Source organism: Scophthalmus maximus, chromosome 20, assembly GCF_022379125.1.
Source record: "Scophthalmus maximus strain ysfricsl-2021 chromosome 20, ASM2237912v1, whole genome shotgun sequence".
NCBI lineage: Eukaryota > Metazoa > Chordata > Actinopteri > Pleuronectiformes > Scophthalmidae > Scophthalmus > Scophthalmus maximus.
Window position 1 is genome coordinate 11,727,648 of NC_061534.1, and position 16,311 is coordinate 11,743,958.

At 42.1% G+C, this 16,311-nt stretch overlaps 1 protein-coding gene across 2 annotated transcripts in view; it reads right to left on the minus strand.

The window, feature by feature from the left end:
* Window positions 1–15,305, minus strand: part of dym (dymeclin) — a 46,820-nt gene extending 31,515 nt beyond the window's left edge. Inside the window, exons 1-8 of one of the 2 annotated variants that reach the window (XM_035607195.2) lie at window positions 15,069–15,305; window positions 12,787–12,986; window positions 11,954–12,006; window positions 11,667–11,760; window positions 10,559–10,695; window positions 9,422–9,494; window positions 7,452–7,577; window positions 6,303–6,442 (exon numbers count right to left, since the gene is read on the minus strand). In XM_035607195.2, coding sequence (XP_035463088.2) covers window positions 6,303–6,442; window positions 7,452–7,577; window positions 9,422–9,494; window positions 10,559–10,695; window positions 11,667–11,760; window positions 11,954–12,006; window positions 12,787–12,926 — 763 coding nt within the window. In that variant the 5' untranslated portion in view covers window positions 12,927–12,986; window positions 15,069–15,305. Of the gene's footprint in view, window positions 1–6,302; window positions 6,443–7,451; window positions 7,578–9,421; window positions 9,495–10,558; window positions 10,696–11,666; window positions 11,761–11,953; window positions 12,007–12,786; window positions 12,987–14,964 lie in introns of both variants that reach the window. The other variant, XM_047329370.1, reaches the window with a different exon arrangement.
* Between the last annotated feature and the right edge of the window lie 1,006 nt (window positions 15,306–16,311).

Below are 16,311 nucleotides of genomic sequence, written 5' to 3' on the forward strand. Positions count from 1 at the left end.
CCACCCAACTATGACACGCTAACATCATCTGTTTGTTTAGTTACTGGACCCGAAAAGATTTAAGTCAAGTGAACGAGGACAATTTAGTTTAGAAACATAAGAGGGGGTGACATGCTTCATGTACAAGGACTTCCTGCTATATAAATAACATTAAGTCAAGGAGAACCCGGCGGTCAAATCCCATTGCCTTCTCTTTGTAGCGTTGGGAAAGGAAGGAGATGGGACAAAGGAACAGCTTGTGACTGATGAAGAGACTGTGATGTTAAGAGTAGTCATAAAAGTTTTAAACCAAAATAAAGGCTTTTCATGCCTCCTTTCTCTGCCTGAGAGCTTCTTTTAAACAACTCGTGACGGATTAAAATCCAAGTAACATCCATGACTTATACGTCGGTTTGCCTCTTAATTCACAGATGACGAGAAAAACTTTGCTCAGTGTGACGTGTGTAGAAATGTGTTCACGATTCCAGTAAAGAGGAGAACGTATTTGTTTATGTTCGAGCCAAAGTGACATCAACAAACTGCTTCACGATAAAAAAAAAAAAAAGAAAACCCCAAGAGAGAAGTAATGTAATTTGCAGTGGTCAGTCTGTCGACCCCTTTTCCAGGCATGACACTCGTCTTTCCTTCAACTGGCCAGAAAGAGAAGCGAGTGTGGAGAACGAGAGAGAGAGAGAGAGAGAGAGAGAGAGAGAGAGAGAAAGAGAGAGCCAAGTTGTGACGGAGCCCTGTTCATCTCATCACTGGCACCACAGTGACTAGCCCAACAGTGTCAGAGAGCCCGGTCTGGCAGCCACATTTCCTGCACATACACGCACAAGCTCTCCTTCACGCACTCACTCCCTCACTCACTCACGCACGCACACACACGCACACACGCACACACACGCACGCACACGCACGCACACGCACGCACACACACACACACACCCCTGCTCTATTTTACCTTAGTGGGTGCTGTTTGTTATCCGTCTGGCTCAGTTCCCTCTGCCTGTCTGCCTGCCCACAACATAAACCCAATAATGCTACACTGCTCAGGCTGCCCCGGCCCTGGCCGCCCGCCGAGTGGAAAAAGAGGAGGAGGACATGAAGAGAAGGAAAGGGAAGGGGAAAGTGAGGAAAAGAGAAGGTCACACGCGGACACAGTGGCTGGCATGCTGACATTTTTGAATCAGGGTTTCGGGACTCTGGGACAGTGAAGGCATCCTACTGCGAGACACGCAAAACACAACGGCAGCAGAAAAAGTATTTCTTTACTTGAGCTGGAGTCTGTGTTCACAAGGGCGACAGAATCCTTTCTTCTCTACAGGTCTAACACACAAACAGATGTTTATAAAAATCAATTACACAGGGCTATTATATATTAAAAAATACAGGCCTCAGAAAAACTATCCCACTGCTCGCCTCTTTATCGATACAAAAAAAACTGTGGGAAAAGACAGAAGGACGTGATGTCCAAATCGTAGTTACATGGTCATTAATTAATTGTGATGACATAACGACCACCATGGTCACAGAAATTACTGTTGGGCCACAGTCATTTCTATATTCAAATTTAAATATTACACAGGCTGGAAATGCCTCCCTTCTAACTCCACATCTTTCATCTTGGCATCCACTTCACAAGACCGTGCCCCATTACCTAATGTGAACTCAAATCATGGTTCTCATCCAACGCACGCAAGTTCTAGTGAGGATCCCCAATGACGGCAATGTTATAAGTCTGTCGATTGGGGGATTATTATTGCTCAACTTTCATTCAACGATGCGGCAGTAGCTATTATTTTTTAGTCGGAATTAAGATCGGTATTTACCCCTTTAATTGTTTTTCTGTTGCAGCAATTCACTCCGTGCACCTGCGAAATGTAGCAATGACTGTCAGAAAAACGTACCACAAAGGATTGCTCCACTATGATTATAATATACAGCACTAAAACAATAGGTAATAACCAAGTTTAACAGGATTTATTTTAAAGTGGCATCTAGAAGAGGACATAACTCTACATGATTGTAGACATAAACACAATTTTCTCTTCACAGAACCAGATTCGGTTCGGTGTCTAATTTTAGACTTCGCCTGTGGAAAATCTCACATAGTCCATCAAGCGCAGCAACGCTTGCAGCTCTGTGACTCAAGAAAAACAGCGATTTTAGATAAATGCCAGCAACGGCAATGCTAAAATGCTCACAATATCAGCTTTAACTTGCCAATGCTAGTGCAAAGTATTTAGCATGTTCATCATCTTAGTTTAACATGTTGACATCTGCTAATGTGCGCTACAAACAGAGTAAAACTGAGACAAAAGGGACTGTCGTTAATTCTGCAAGTATGTAGTTATAAACCAAAGGAGTGGACAGCGTGAAGCTTTGAGCTCAAACGTTTTTACAATTCAGCCTGAGGGATGGTGAATGAATGCCTGCACCTATCTAAAGGTAACCCATCCAACAGATATTTCGTCAAGTCGTGGTCGTGGTAGCTTCAAAGTCTGAGCTTCACCAAAACCATAGTGAAACATTGTTTGAGAACCATAAATTCTGAGAGCTTTCTCAAGTTAACTCTGACCTGCTGGTGGTGCTACAGAAAACATCTGAGGGTCACCCATTAAGATTCATCCTCTGGGGACCATGAATATCTGTACAAAATCCATCCGGTTAGTTCAGTCTGGACCAAAGTGGTGGACCAAAAGTTGAGCATTGCCCTGCTATCAGCAAGGCTAAAAATAATTACAGCACTCCTTCCAGTACTTTAACTAATTTCAAAGATGAAATCTTTCTGAACATTTGAGGACAGGGTCGCCCATTAACTTTTCCCAACTAGATCTCTGTAACTGCCTCAATAAAGGTATTAATCAGGCTTACCTGCATTGGCCTCCTGTTTCTTTTTCGCATTGATTTCAAGATTTAAGTGAGGACTTTTAAGGCTTTACACAACCAAGCCCCAATGTATATGATTTACTAACTTTCCATGAGCCTGGTTGCCATCTTAGATCAGCCGATAGTGGTCTTCTGGTTGTTCCCAGAGCCTGATTGGTGTCTAAAGGCAATCATGTTTTTGCAGTACGGGCCACCAAACTTTGGAATGACTTACCAGCTGACATTAGAACACTTTGTTAAGAAAAGTGCTTTAAATAAATATAAATAAAGTTTATTACTACTATTATTATTTGGGAGTCTATTAGGAGTCTAAATCTCTGTGAAATAATTAAAACATCTGCTTTTTCCATTTCACCTGTACCACCTGCAACTTTAACGTGTGAAGACCTCAGTGGTCTGTGGAGACAACACCGAAGGGAGATGTGGTGGGAAGTTTGTAAAGCTGAGAACACACGCTTCCAGCTCAGACAGAGAAATGTGGACAGGCACAATGTGCTATTTACTTATTCACTTGCATAACACTGAATGAAATATGACATCAGGGCCTCAGGCCAAAGCCTTAGCCAAGCACGCAGATAGAAACACCAAACTCATGACGATTATCCAAAAATGCACGTGGGGAAACATGCTGTACAGACAATAAATAAACACACTCTTCTGATAATCTCACACAAATCAAAATATATGCTCAAAGCGCTTTTATCCAAACCCAATCTAAAAAACACTCTGACATAAACATATACAACACATGAGAACATTCCACAGACTTAGACTTAGAACAACTAATATAATCATAATAAAACTATCCCTAAAATGAATCCTCCACTAATACAGAAGTTATAATAGAAGGAGATGAGAGGAGAGGAGAGGAGAGGAAGTGCAAAATGTTCTGAGTCACTGGGGTGATAACCCCCCTGCAGATGCTCAGACAGCAGAGTGTGTAAAAGCAAGACCGGAAGAGACATCCTATCTCCCAAGACATTAAACTGGCGACAGAAGTCAAGCAATGCTTTGCTTTGCCAGTGACTGGTGTTGGGTTCCGGGGGAAAACCCAGCCCATCTGTGAAAGTGAATGTGTAGACATGAGTGATTTTGAACACGAGGACCAGTCATTTCTGAACAAGAATTTAGGTGATGTAAAGAAGCGTCCTGGTTCCAGAGCTCTGTGTGTGTGGTTTTACAGACTTTATAGTGTGTGTTTCAGGGTTTTAAAAATTACACAGTTTTGCTGTTGATTTCTTTCATGTGTTTTTCCGACAGCTCTGGGAGTCAATTTTCATCAACAGCAATAATGATGACAACAATAACAAGGAGGTAAATGTTCTATCTCAGATTTGTGAAAAGCTTTGTTGTTCAACAAGTGTTTTTCATTCTGTGTCCGTAACTTAGTTTAACACCAAGGAGCAACAATCAGATTTTAATCCTGAAAAAATACTGTGACATTTATTGTGATTATCAACATTGATAACATTTTTGGCCATATCACCCAGTCCTGCTACAGTTATTTCTTCAGGGCTTGACAAATCTCCTCTTTCACCACCAGTAAGAGGCTGAGTTGTACTAACCCTGACAGGTCAACTGACCTTCATGGTTCAGTTGCTTTTAACTACCTGAATATTTGCTCACGCTGCGGATATGCAAACTCATATTTACCGTTCCTGGAGGACAGACTTGTGTGCGCTTGTGAAATGTGCTTGTTTGTGTACTCTGTCAATCCCAAATGACTGTAAGGGATGGAGAAAAGAAAACAAGTGTTGTTTCTGCTTTCAGAGAATAAGAGAGCTTGTGTCTTTGTTGGTCTGCGTGTGTGTGCATAAGGGAGGCGGCTGCAGACAGACAGGCTCTAGGGGATTACAGAACAGGACAGGGCACCATAACTCATCGAGCTGATCACTGGCTACAGACAGACAGGCTGGGTTGAATGCTGATGGCTCACTGATAGGAATCTGCCACCAGCAACAGACAAGAAGCATTTATCTGCAAGGGAAACCCGGCCCTATTCTCACACGCAAACAAACATGCACTCAAAACACACACACACACACACACACACACACACACACACACACACACACACACACACACACACACACACACACACACACACACACACACACACACACACACACACACACACACACACACACACACACACACACACACACACACACACACACACACACTCACACTCACTTTCATCCACGCTGCCTGTCAGCATAGCTCACACTCTCATCTTGCCGTTTAAACATACTTCTCACTCCTTGGCTCCGAGGAAAAAGGAAAAATAATTGACAGTCTCAATTCTCAAGTTCTTATTTTGTAATTTGATCTCAATCCTTTCATTTATGAGAACATTTTTTACTCGCCGGCCTCACTGTGGGTGACATCACTGGGGCAAAGTGCGAAAGGGGGGCGAGCAGTGAGCAAATAATGAGACAGATTAAAGCATCTCCCCCAGCAGAGTCACAAGACAGTTAAAAGAACACAAAAGGACAAGTATAATTCTCTCACACAGGTCCTTTTTAAAATTTCTCTTTTTCATCTTCTTGGCCCCTTAAAATCATTTAAATTAAGCAATTTGAGAAGGACAAAAAATATATCTTTCTTTGGTCAACCTGCTGACCGATCATGTCCACATTAAGGCTATAACCTGTGACCACAGGTCATAAGAAGACATTGATTAACTTTAAGGAGTCACAAGCCAAAGAGGGTTTGGAACAGTCTGAGAGAAAAACACAAGGTGACCGCTTCCAAACTGCCCATTACAGTCGCTCAACACAATAAAAATACTGATGCGAGGTCAAAGTTTAGAAAGGATACAGCCTTGCAAAGATTTAATAGACACAGGCCTTTTTTCACAACAGACATTAGGTGCATTGGATTTTATGTGGCTCTTGACTTGACTTGATGGGATGCCTACCGGAGTTAACACAATGCATGTTGGTTCAAAATTTGTGTCCGACTTTCTCCGGCGCTGCAAAACGTCACCATGTCACATGGGACATTAAAACATCGCAGGAGAAAGACTGCTGCACTCAGAATTCCGAAAGCAGCAACAGCTACTGGGAACAGCCTCTGTGACCACAGATCTTTGCCCTGATTGGCTGAAGGCTTCACTGAAACGCACTGACATGTCTTGCATTTTTATTCTAGGAAGTTCAGATGCGTTATCTGTTCTGTGCTTAGCTGACATATCGAATTGTCTGCTGTAAAAAAAAAGGCTTATGAGAGAGTTTGGGTAAAAAAAAATAGGGCCACAAAAAGTGGGGATCAATCTACTTGCATCCAAACACCACACCAATTAACTTGGTGTGTTAAATGTTATGAGAATCAATAAAAAATGATTAGCAACAACATGAACGAGGTTGTGAAACAGTATCTTCATTCTGCTTCGTTGTGTTTTATTTGCGTGAGGATCTGTGTACTCGTACTTGCCACCCCTGACGCCAGGCCATAGAGGAGGCCGCCCTCAGCTTTGGGCTCGAAGATGTGGGTCGCTGGAGGTGGACACTTCTCCTGCCTGATGAAGTTATAGAGCAGCGTCTTCACCAGTCGACTGGTTAGCGACAAACTGGGGAAAAGAGAGGCAAACGGGGAGAAGTTTCAAAAGCCAGGTCCAAAACACACTACACCAACACAAAGAGCATCCACAGGTGTCAGTTTGAGAGTCCACTCTTTCCTGCAATTGGTTATGAACAATATCTAATATCGCTGCTTTTGGAGTTACACACAGCCTCGCTTTCTTGACAGAACAAACAGCAAAATCCTTTCAGATAGACTTATAATCTGTTTTGCCAACATCAGCTAACTTCAAAGCCTCTCTTCGGCTCAGCGGTAATTAATCCAAAGTGCTCTCGTCTGGCTCTTATGCTGTGAGAGCCCTCAAAGAAAATCACATCGCTTCTCTGACTTTCAACTGCACTAATACACTTAACAATGCATTCAAAATTCATCAAGATTTATTCTTATACAAGATAACAAAGAAAGTTTCAATGAGTTCAAAGCACCGGTCAACTTCACAAGTCTTTTTTAATTAGCATTCATTAAGTTATCTTATCAACACATTATACTTCTGCATTCTGAAGTTTATAGTTGTTATCATCATTTAATAAAACAAGACTCCTTGGATCACCTTTGCACAGATTTACAAACTGCAAGGTCGCAGCGGAGGCAAAGTTCTCTGCTGGCTAGTGTAGATATTTTTTTGCTTCTTTTTCTCTTTTTAGTTTTTAATGACACGTGAAGACATTGTTTTGAAGCACAGAGACATATCGGTGTCTGTACAGAGGAACAGAAGGCAGAAACGTACGGTGTCACAGTGGATTGGAGAGCATCAGAGATGATCTGGGCCTTCGTTCAACGGATTGTGAATGACCCAATTATAAGGATTGATCAGAAGTAGAAATGTTATCACATTTTTCTAATATCTTCATCTTGGTTTTTGGGGGGTTGGAGATTGGAGATATCATGGAATGATGGGGGTAAGTTAGCCTTGTAGTTTCAAGGGTTTCAGTTGCTGCTGGGTGCATTATGTCAGTGGTGGTCCTCAATGGACTATGAACTCGTGTGTGTTTTCTTACCATCTCCCATTCATGATGTGCTGGTAGATTATTCCATCTCGGAGGATTTCTTTGTGGAAGAGCTGATAGGAGAAGAAGACCAGCAGCGTGGTCACCGCTTCAAACAGGATGCTATAGGTGATGTCACTGCAGGGACAGATAACGTAGAGATAATGTAAATTAATACAAATGTCTGGTCTCACTGCTTATCTCGCGTATCCAATCAGGTGATAATCTTATCAGAATACTTGAGTATCAGAATGTCACCTCTTTTTGACCAACTGCATTTTGAGAAGCAGGTTATGTGCGGCTGTGATGTCACAGTTGTGTGCACCGACTACATCGTGTTGTAAAGGGGGTGTTAAGGTAACATGGTTGATGAGTGGAAAGTGACAGAGCTAAATAAGAGGGTTGTTCCAGTGCAATGCATGTTTGGTAAACTTAAAGATCTCCTTTAGATATGATTTGAATAAATAGTCTGCTCAGAATAATTTTCACCTTTACACACTGTCTGCCTCTCATGTCTCTTTCTGAACGACAGTCACTCGGCTGTTCATTACACAGGTGCACGCAAGTGACATTAACAGCTTCAATTAATAATAATAAGTTAAAAATGTCTTTCGCTAACGCCCAAAGCCCAGGTTGATAATCCGAGCACAGTCCAAGACCCAAACATATTTACGATCAAACCACAAAATATTCACATTTGAGGCTTGAGCAGGATAATTTTATTTTGACATTTAAAAAAGAGCATAAGTGTGATTTGAGTATCCATATGCATCAACCACTAACCTGGAAAAGAATAAATCACTGACTGCTATCTTCTTTTGTAAAATGAAACCACAAAAGGAAGACTGTTGGGGATTTGGGTGAGCTATACCAAAAGAATGGCGAGACTCTTATCCAAACCAGAACAACATACAGAGGAAATGGGCCGATGGCCACTAAGTGGAGGAGGGAAAAAAACAGGGAGAGTCTTGAAGCCTGGGACAATGAATAATGTTGGAATACTGAATGGATTTACACAAGAGCCAGGGGTCTGGTGTGCAGAGACAACAGAAGAGAGGGAAAGAGAAATTGACAGACAGAGAGAGAAATAGAAGACGCTGCGTCGCGGAAAAAGCAATTGTCATATTTCAGTGAACTTGTGTCGACACTGCAGAGGAGGTTTTTATCTGCAAAGTCGAGGACACTGCATCTTCTGTGTCTCTGTGCCCGACTGAGTGGCAGACAGGGGATAATTCTTCCATTGATATAAGCACACTGCAACATTCACACAGAGTGCGTTAGTGTGCACGGCACCCACGAGAGTTAAGGCTGATACCATTTGTCAGTCAATACTGTATGTTCCCTCCACTCCCACTCAATGGCAACGCTCCTAATCCAACGTTCATTTCAAGCCTTATCTCTTCTGCTACACACCCAACACTTTATCCCTTTCTTTTTTTTTGAATTAAGCTCTTTATTCTGTCCTGTTGCTCACTACATCGCCAGCTCAGAGTCTCAGCATGTCAGTCTGGCATGCTCCATAATGGATTTCATCTTTTCTCGGTTAGCGAACCACCGAGGAGCAAATGAGCAAGCAGAGCACGCAAAGGGAAACAACACATTCAGTTTTTTGCAAACTGCTTTTCATTAACTGTTCAAAGACTAACATCCTTGATACATTTACGACGAACAAACACGAATAAAAACAAGGAACTCGGACAAAGAGATGGGCTGAGAAACTGCACGAAAGGCAACAATACTTTGATGTTTTTTATGTGATTATTATGCTTACAGTGTAATGTCAAACAAGTGAACAAGTAGCACTGAGATATTATTAAATCACTATGCGTGGGCAGTGAAAATATCTTGCACATGTTGCACCATAATCAGTCTTGCATGTGTGACATTTTAAGTGTATGGAAGACACAGTGGGTGTTTAATTCAAGCTTCCCCTCAAACTGACAAACATGCAGCACACGAGCACACACGGGGGAGATACTTACAGCAGGGGAACTTCAACGATCAAGTGAACGAGGTTGGACAGCAGCTCCTCCAGGAGGTCCTCACTTCCTGTTTCTACACAATGGGATGAGGGAGTTATTTCATGAGACGTAAGCTGCTCTCAGACATTGAACTTAAGTACAGACAGTTTCCTGAACTTCTCCTGCCAGCTCCTAATTAAAATTTCCAGAAAAAATGTCCAGAGTAAGCCCTCGTGAGAATGCAGCAGAAAAATCTCCCGAAGATTCGCGACCAGGGAGTGGGCCCTCTACCCAGGCGCCACTCCTCACCTGAATGTTTCGGGAAATGTTCCTGCAGTCGCGAACGCGTCTGACTCAGACAATCTCCTGCTGCGTCCTACATATGTGAAATGGCAAACTCCGGAAAATGTCCAGACCCAAACCGGACATGGCATTTCTCTGTTTCTCATAATCAGATTCTCTCTGCTCCCTTCGACTCCCACTGTACCAATCCCTCTCTCTATCCTTCCCATCAGTCTGCATGTCATGCTCATTGTGCAGATGAAAGGCACTGAGAGAAATTAGCCAATTAGGATTACATGGTTTCTAAAACTGTATTCAAAGTGTTTAAGATGCTTTTGTAGCTCCAAGTTATCTTCTTTTTACCACTTTCATCAAGCTGTAGTTAGTTTTTTGAATTTTGCAGGCGAATCACAAAAAGGTACATTTACAAAAATCCTCCAACCCACAGTCTGCAGGGAGCTGCAAATGAGTGTGTATTTAGGGACTTAGCTCAGACAGAGCTACTGTTTGAGGCCAAAAAAAGAAGATGTTCAGTCTGTGGCTGCAGATTTAGACTTTTATTAACAGAGTCTCTCGGAGACGGCTGATCCAGGTCAGTAGCCAGGGGTGCTCGTTCTCAATTAGAAAGTCAATTTCTTATCTCTCTTTAGGTATGAAGGGAAGTGTTACACATTTGACCCTTGTGAGAACATTTTAATAACTCACACCTTATGAGGAGACAAATGCAAGATTTCTCAGATGATGTTGTCGATTTTTTGTGTAAAAACACCTCTTGTCACTTCATCTTTACGAACTGACAGTTGGTTCACTGTGAGGCAGACTCCTTTATGCAATGCGTGGCCCCATTTCATTTTCCCTGCGTCACACCTTCCTCACCTCCACAGGAGCCTGGCGCCCTCTCCTGGTAGGAGAACTGTAGGTGCAGCTCCTCTTCACTCATCTCCCTGATGAACACCTTCAGCAGGCAACGGATCATGAACAGTGCGTTGTGCGCCTGCCAGATGAACAGCTGACTGTGGAGGAGAGACAAAACAAGAACATCACGTCATTCAAGGTAAAACAGAAATGACAGAAATGGGGGCCTTCCTCTGGCTAAGCAGAGCTGGCCATGTATGTCCTTTAGGAATATGTTGGTCTGTTGTGTAACAGTTTGTGTAAACTGTTACACAAAGTCCTATTAAAGCTCAGTATACATCATGCCCTTGTGAATTTTTGCCTAATGCAACTGGAAACTAGAATCTGACCGCTCTAACAGTGGTGTTTTGTTTTGAGCTCTGACCTGCCAGGAAAGACCCAGGGAAGATGCCAATAAATAATCCATCGGGATATAACACTGTAACAGTCAAAGTTGAGACCCTGTGACAATTCCCAAATTATGATGTTACAGGTAACATTAACCATTCCGTACAATGATATCGCCATTATGATATTTCATGTAGGACAGAGACAGCATCGGGACAAAGTTGTCGAGAAACAAATGTAGAGGGAGGGAAAAAATGTTTTGAACCATCTAGTGCGAGCCACAAGGTTTCATAACCACTAAACGCCAACACGGGGGTGTGCAATCAGTTCCACAAATTGACAATTTGCACATGGCAATTATGTTGCATCTAAAAAGAATGTAACTGAACCTGTTATGAAACATGAGAAAATAACATATGAGTGGCTGGGGAGAGATGACTCCAACCTCTAATGATGTTCCTTTCAGATTGAAGATTTCCCACCAGAAGCATTTGGTGACTTGGGCAGGGTCAAACTTTGTGGAAATGGAGTTTGGCAGCCTGAGCAGGGTAATGCCACATGTGTGGATGGTTATACCTCGGACGTTTTCTCATGGGAAACTCCAACTAGTTTTATTCTGCTTCGGCAAAAAATAGGGATTCCCTGCTGGCGTGTGATAAAAAAATAACTTCCGTGTACAGGGTCTATTATTACCAACACAGTCATCTGACTTGACTCCATTCTCTCAGGTTACCATACTCACTCTTGGCATTCGGTAGAGATTTTCAGCTCTTTGGTTCTTCCCAGGAAAATTCTCACAAGAGCGCCAAAGTTCCCTGTTCTGGGATTGTTTTCAACTTGGGGAAAAAAACAAGAGAACTCATCAACAGCGTTACATGGGCCACACAGAAATATTATATGATTGTCATGCAAACAACAACTGATCTTTACTTCATCGGAGCTAATATTCACAGGCTCAACTCCACTAAGGTATTGATCAGTCATAGAAAACACACAAAAATTAGCATATTCATATTATAACCGACGTACTGAGGATCTTGGCCAGGGGGATGACGGCCTCTTCCAGTAACTTTGAGTCTCCACTGTTAACCAGAAAAAATAGGAAGAAAAAAAAGATTTACTGATTAAATGGATCAGAAGAGTTGGTTGATCATCTGCCCTCTGCTGTCACACAACAAAACTGCAAGAAAAACAAATGATAACAGCACTCAAATGGTCGGTCACTACCTGCGCCAAGGAGGTTATGTGATTGGATCGGTTTGGTCTCTTTGATCGTTAGCTGGATTACTGAAAACATTATGGATTTTTCAAAGATAAGTCTGGGTCATGTGGGAGGAAATTATTTTTGAGGATTCGTCACCATTGCAACAGTCTAGAGTCTAATCTTCACAAATAACTAACATTTTAAAATCCAAAAATGGGGTGAACGGCATGTAGGTGGGGGATTGGTTCAGCCCTGGCAGAGGTCTGCACTCTTTTTAGTGCTCTTGTTGCAATTGTTGCAGATGGACGGGGGACATACAAACCAGAATGAGACATACAGGGACATGTTAGGATGTACTGCACAACTCTTTCTATAATATTAATTGGTCCTCTATATAAGTTGAGACATTAATTTCATCGTTTACACAGAAAAATGTGATTTATATATTTTCAATAGAGTTCAGTGTGGATCCTCATTCTGTTCCAGCTCTGTCAATTGCCACATAACCAACTAATTAATTATTTAACTAAATCATCAAAAAAATTAGTGGAAAGAAGTCGAGCACCATGGATTGTGACACAACTCATTGGTACAGTAGCTGCTGTCACTGACAGGAGGATGGCCAACAGTGGGGCAGTCTGAGATCGTTGCATTTTACCTGCAGGTGGGACTGATGAAGGTGAAGGAGATGAGCTGGTTCCAGAACGGGTCATTCTCCGATATGGACTCTTTGCCCACCAGGGCCTTGAGGCTTGGGTTATCAGACAGCTCACTGACCTGGCTGGTGTTGGCTCCCATCTTTACACTTCACCCAGACTCACCACTCTTCACTGCTGTTTCACCGGGCATATGCAAATCCTGGAGCAGAGGAAATTCGTTAATTGTTAGTGCCATCGCACATAACATGTTATGCTTATGAGGCTGCATTCAGATTTTCTTCTTCTTTTAGTTTAAATGACACATTTAACTGGAAGCAGTTGACCAATCACAACAGAGTGTGCCAACTGGCCAATCAGAGCAGGCCGGGCTTCATTGGGGGGAGGGGGCAGACAGAGGCTGCAGGAATGGACAGTGTGAGGAAACTGATATGCTTACTGAACATTAGTACATGTAAACCTTTTTCAAGTAACAATCCAAATTAAAATATCAACATGAATATAACATTACCGCCATCCACCATGCTGGAGTGTGGGCCAAAGCTCAAAAAGAAACCCAAACTCAATTATCTTCATTGATCTGCTTTCATTCAAAACTAAAACAAAGATCTCTACTCTCTCTCTCGTGAACACGAGTGTCCAAGATTCAAAACTTCCAATCGCACAATTCTTCTTCAGCTTTTCTCTATTCGTGTTATACTTCTGACAGTGACAAATGACATGCTTAACGATTTCTTCCATCCCACGATCCTACTCAGACACCAATAATTTCATTAGAAATTATTCTTCCGTTTGATAAAGAGCTATTCTGTCTCTCCGTCTGCGGACTCAAAGTCAAATATTTTTGCTGGGAGGTTCCCCGTCGGCCCAGGGGTGTAAGACGTTGATTAAATAATCACAGCTCCCTCGGCCTGGGAGGCACCTTTATTTGTTCCATGTCATTGGCACCATCTCTCTCCTCTCATTACTGCACTATCTGCCCTCTAATTAATGCATAGATCGCTCCTCCCCAACACAAGGTTATAACTGAGGCCGATCGATATGGATTTTTTGGGGGGCGATGCCGATATCGATATTTGGGAGTACATGTATCATGATACATCAAACGATATATATATATATTTTTTTTTTTATCTGTCATGATTTCCAAGATGACATTATCAAACATTCATGACACAAGACATGTAATGGAGGCTTGATATTTGAGTTCAACCATGAACTTTATCATAAATAATTATAAATTGAGGTTACAAATACAACCAAATACGTAAAACCTATAACAAACATTCATTATAAATGCACATTCAAAGGCTCAAATCAGTCGGCCAATAATATTGGATCGGGCTCTTCAAATATATGTCTGTGAAAGGCCCGATATCATCACCCAACCGATATATCAGTTATAACATTCAGTTTTTGTTGAAACCACTTCAGCAATGTTGTGTGAACTCAGTGGTAAATTTGGAGCATTCTATTTGCAGTGCTGTGTATTGCATTATACTCACGGCTGTTTCTTATATTTTGTCCACTCTATTCATAACAATGAAGGTAGGCTACATAATAGAAATACGCCTATAAGACAGTATAGTTCGTTTGCACCACTCTAATAACAGTTTGAAATAAACGTGAACATTATAACACATTATAATCACTGGACTGCTGCATTAGATTTAGTGAGGTGTGTGATTGATATGACAATCACGTGAGAGAGAGAGAGAGAGAGAGAGAGAGAGAGAGAGAGAGAGAGAGAAAGGATTTTGTCCTCATCCTGTTTCCACACGTTGCCACCAGGACAGTGACACACACGGAACCAGGACTCGGTGTGTTGTTGTCCGTGACAGGACGACACACCTTTGACATACAGGTGTAGCCAGTGAGCCAACATTAGCTCAAGTGAACTGGGACACACGGCAGAAACCACGAGAGGTTACACTGCACATGCCAGAGGGGAAGAAGAAGAAGAAGATGAAAACAACATGCCATGTTCCAATTATAATTTCCCTGCGGAGTAAACCTCCTTCGTGTTTTAGCTGCTTCGCTCGAGCCAACTTGTGTGACGTTAGCTAGCTCAACCGGTCCCCAGCGCCGCAAGTAGTCTTCGCCTACGCAACTGGGACGGTCAACGTGGTGTACACACACACACACACACACACGACGGATAAGAGCGAGGTACACGTTACATTCAGGCGCGCGTCCAGTCAAACGGAGGTCGACAGAGTCGCTGTCCCGAAAGGGGCTAACGTCCACTGCTCGTGTGCCATCTTCAGCTGACGGCTCGGCTTACCTGTCATAAATGCTCCTCGCGGCTTCCCGTAGCTCTCTCGGCTCTCGGGGCCGATCGGCGGCGACGGTGTTTTATCACACCAACGCGCAGCTTTGTCCAATTTGTTCGCCGAGTGTGATTGACGAAGGCGAATCCTTGAAATTGTGTTGAATTCCAGGCTGTTAACTTTACTCTACACACTGCTTTCCTCCATGTTTTACACGTCGCCAACCCCTTGCGTGATGACGTTGTTGTTTTTGACGTAACGTGACGTCGCAGGTAGAACTAGGGCAGATAGAACCCCAAGCGTTTGATATTGTAGATGTAGATACAAAAATACAATAAAATAGAATACATTATAAAATAAATAGTCTGTCATAAATTCATTGAAGTCATTTAAAACTTCAGATATCCCCTCTGGATTACTGAATACAATCAACATAAACATGCACTTCTTAAATTGAACAGATCTTGAAGGACACAACATCAAAGGATTTTTTAAAGCTGAGTAATGAGTGTGTGTCAGTGACTACAGGGATACAATATATTTTGAACTGTATACATTAATAGGTAGCACATCATATCTTTCATTTGCCAATTAATATTGACAAATGAAAATATTGTCAATTATTAGACCTAGTAAGAGGCAGGTGTGTTCAATGTTGAGTGTCTGTATAAATACACATGGGGCGGTGAATGTTTTACATCACTGGGGGGAGACTGCGTCTGAATGCTTCACAGATACAGACACAGAAACACTGGTGCAGTGTTCAATGTCACTCCCATGTTAACTACTGCTATATCCTGTTTGAGTGTCCGTATCTTCCATCTAATAGATTTCCATCCATAGCTTGTGTACTTTGAGGGTTTTAAGGGGCTGGAGCCAATACCTGCTTCAATCAGGTGAGAAGTGGGGTACACCAAGGAGTTTTTGCTCTTCTGGGTAAAAAGCATTTGTTTCAAAAGATTGAGTAATTATCTCGATTTATTCATTACAGGTTAATTTTAATTAATGTCTGTCAGCGTTTGTTCAACAACAGGCGAGTACTTAACCATTCCACCGCCAATGTTTTATAGGAAGTGTCACTATGTCAAAACTGCTAAAATCTTGTTTTCTTTAAATCTGTGACAAAGATCAAACTCAAACCAGCTTTACAGAGAGATATTATTTGTATGACATTTGTATGTCATATTGATTCCTTAATGAATTGACTATATGAAGTGAGACAGCGGGTTGGGGTGGAAGCGCGGAGAGTAGAGTAGG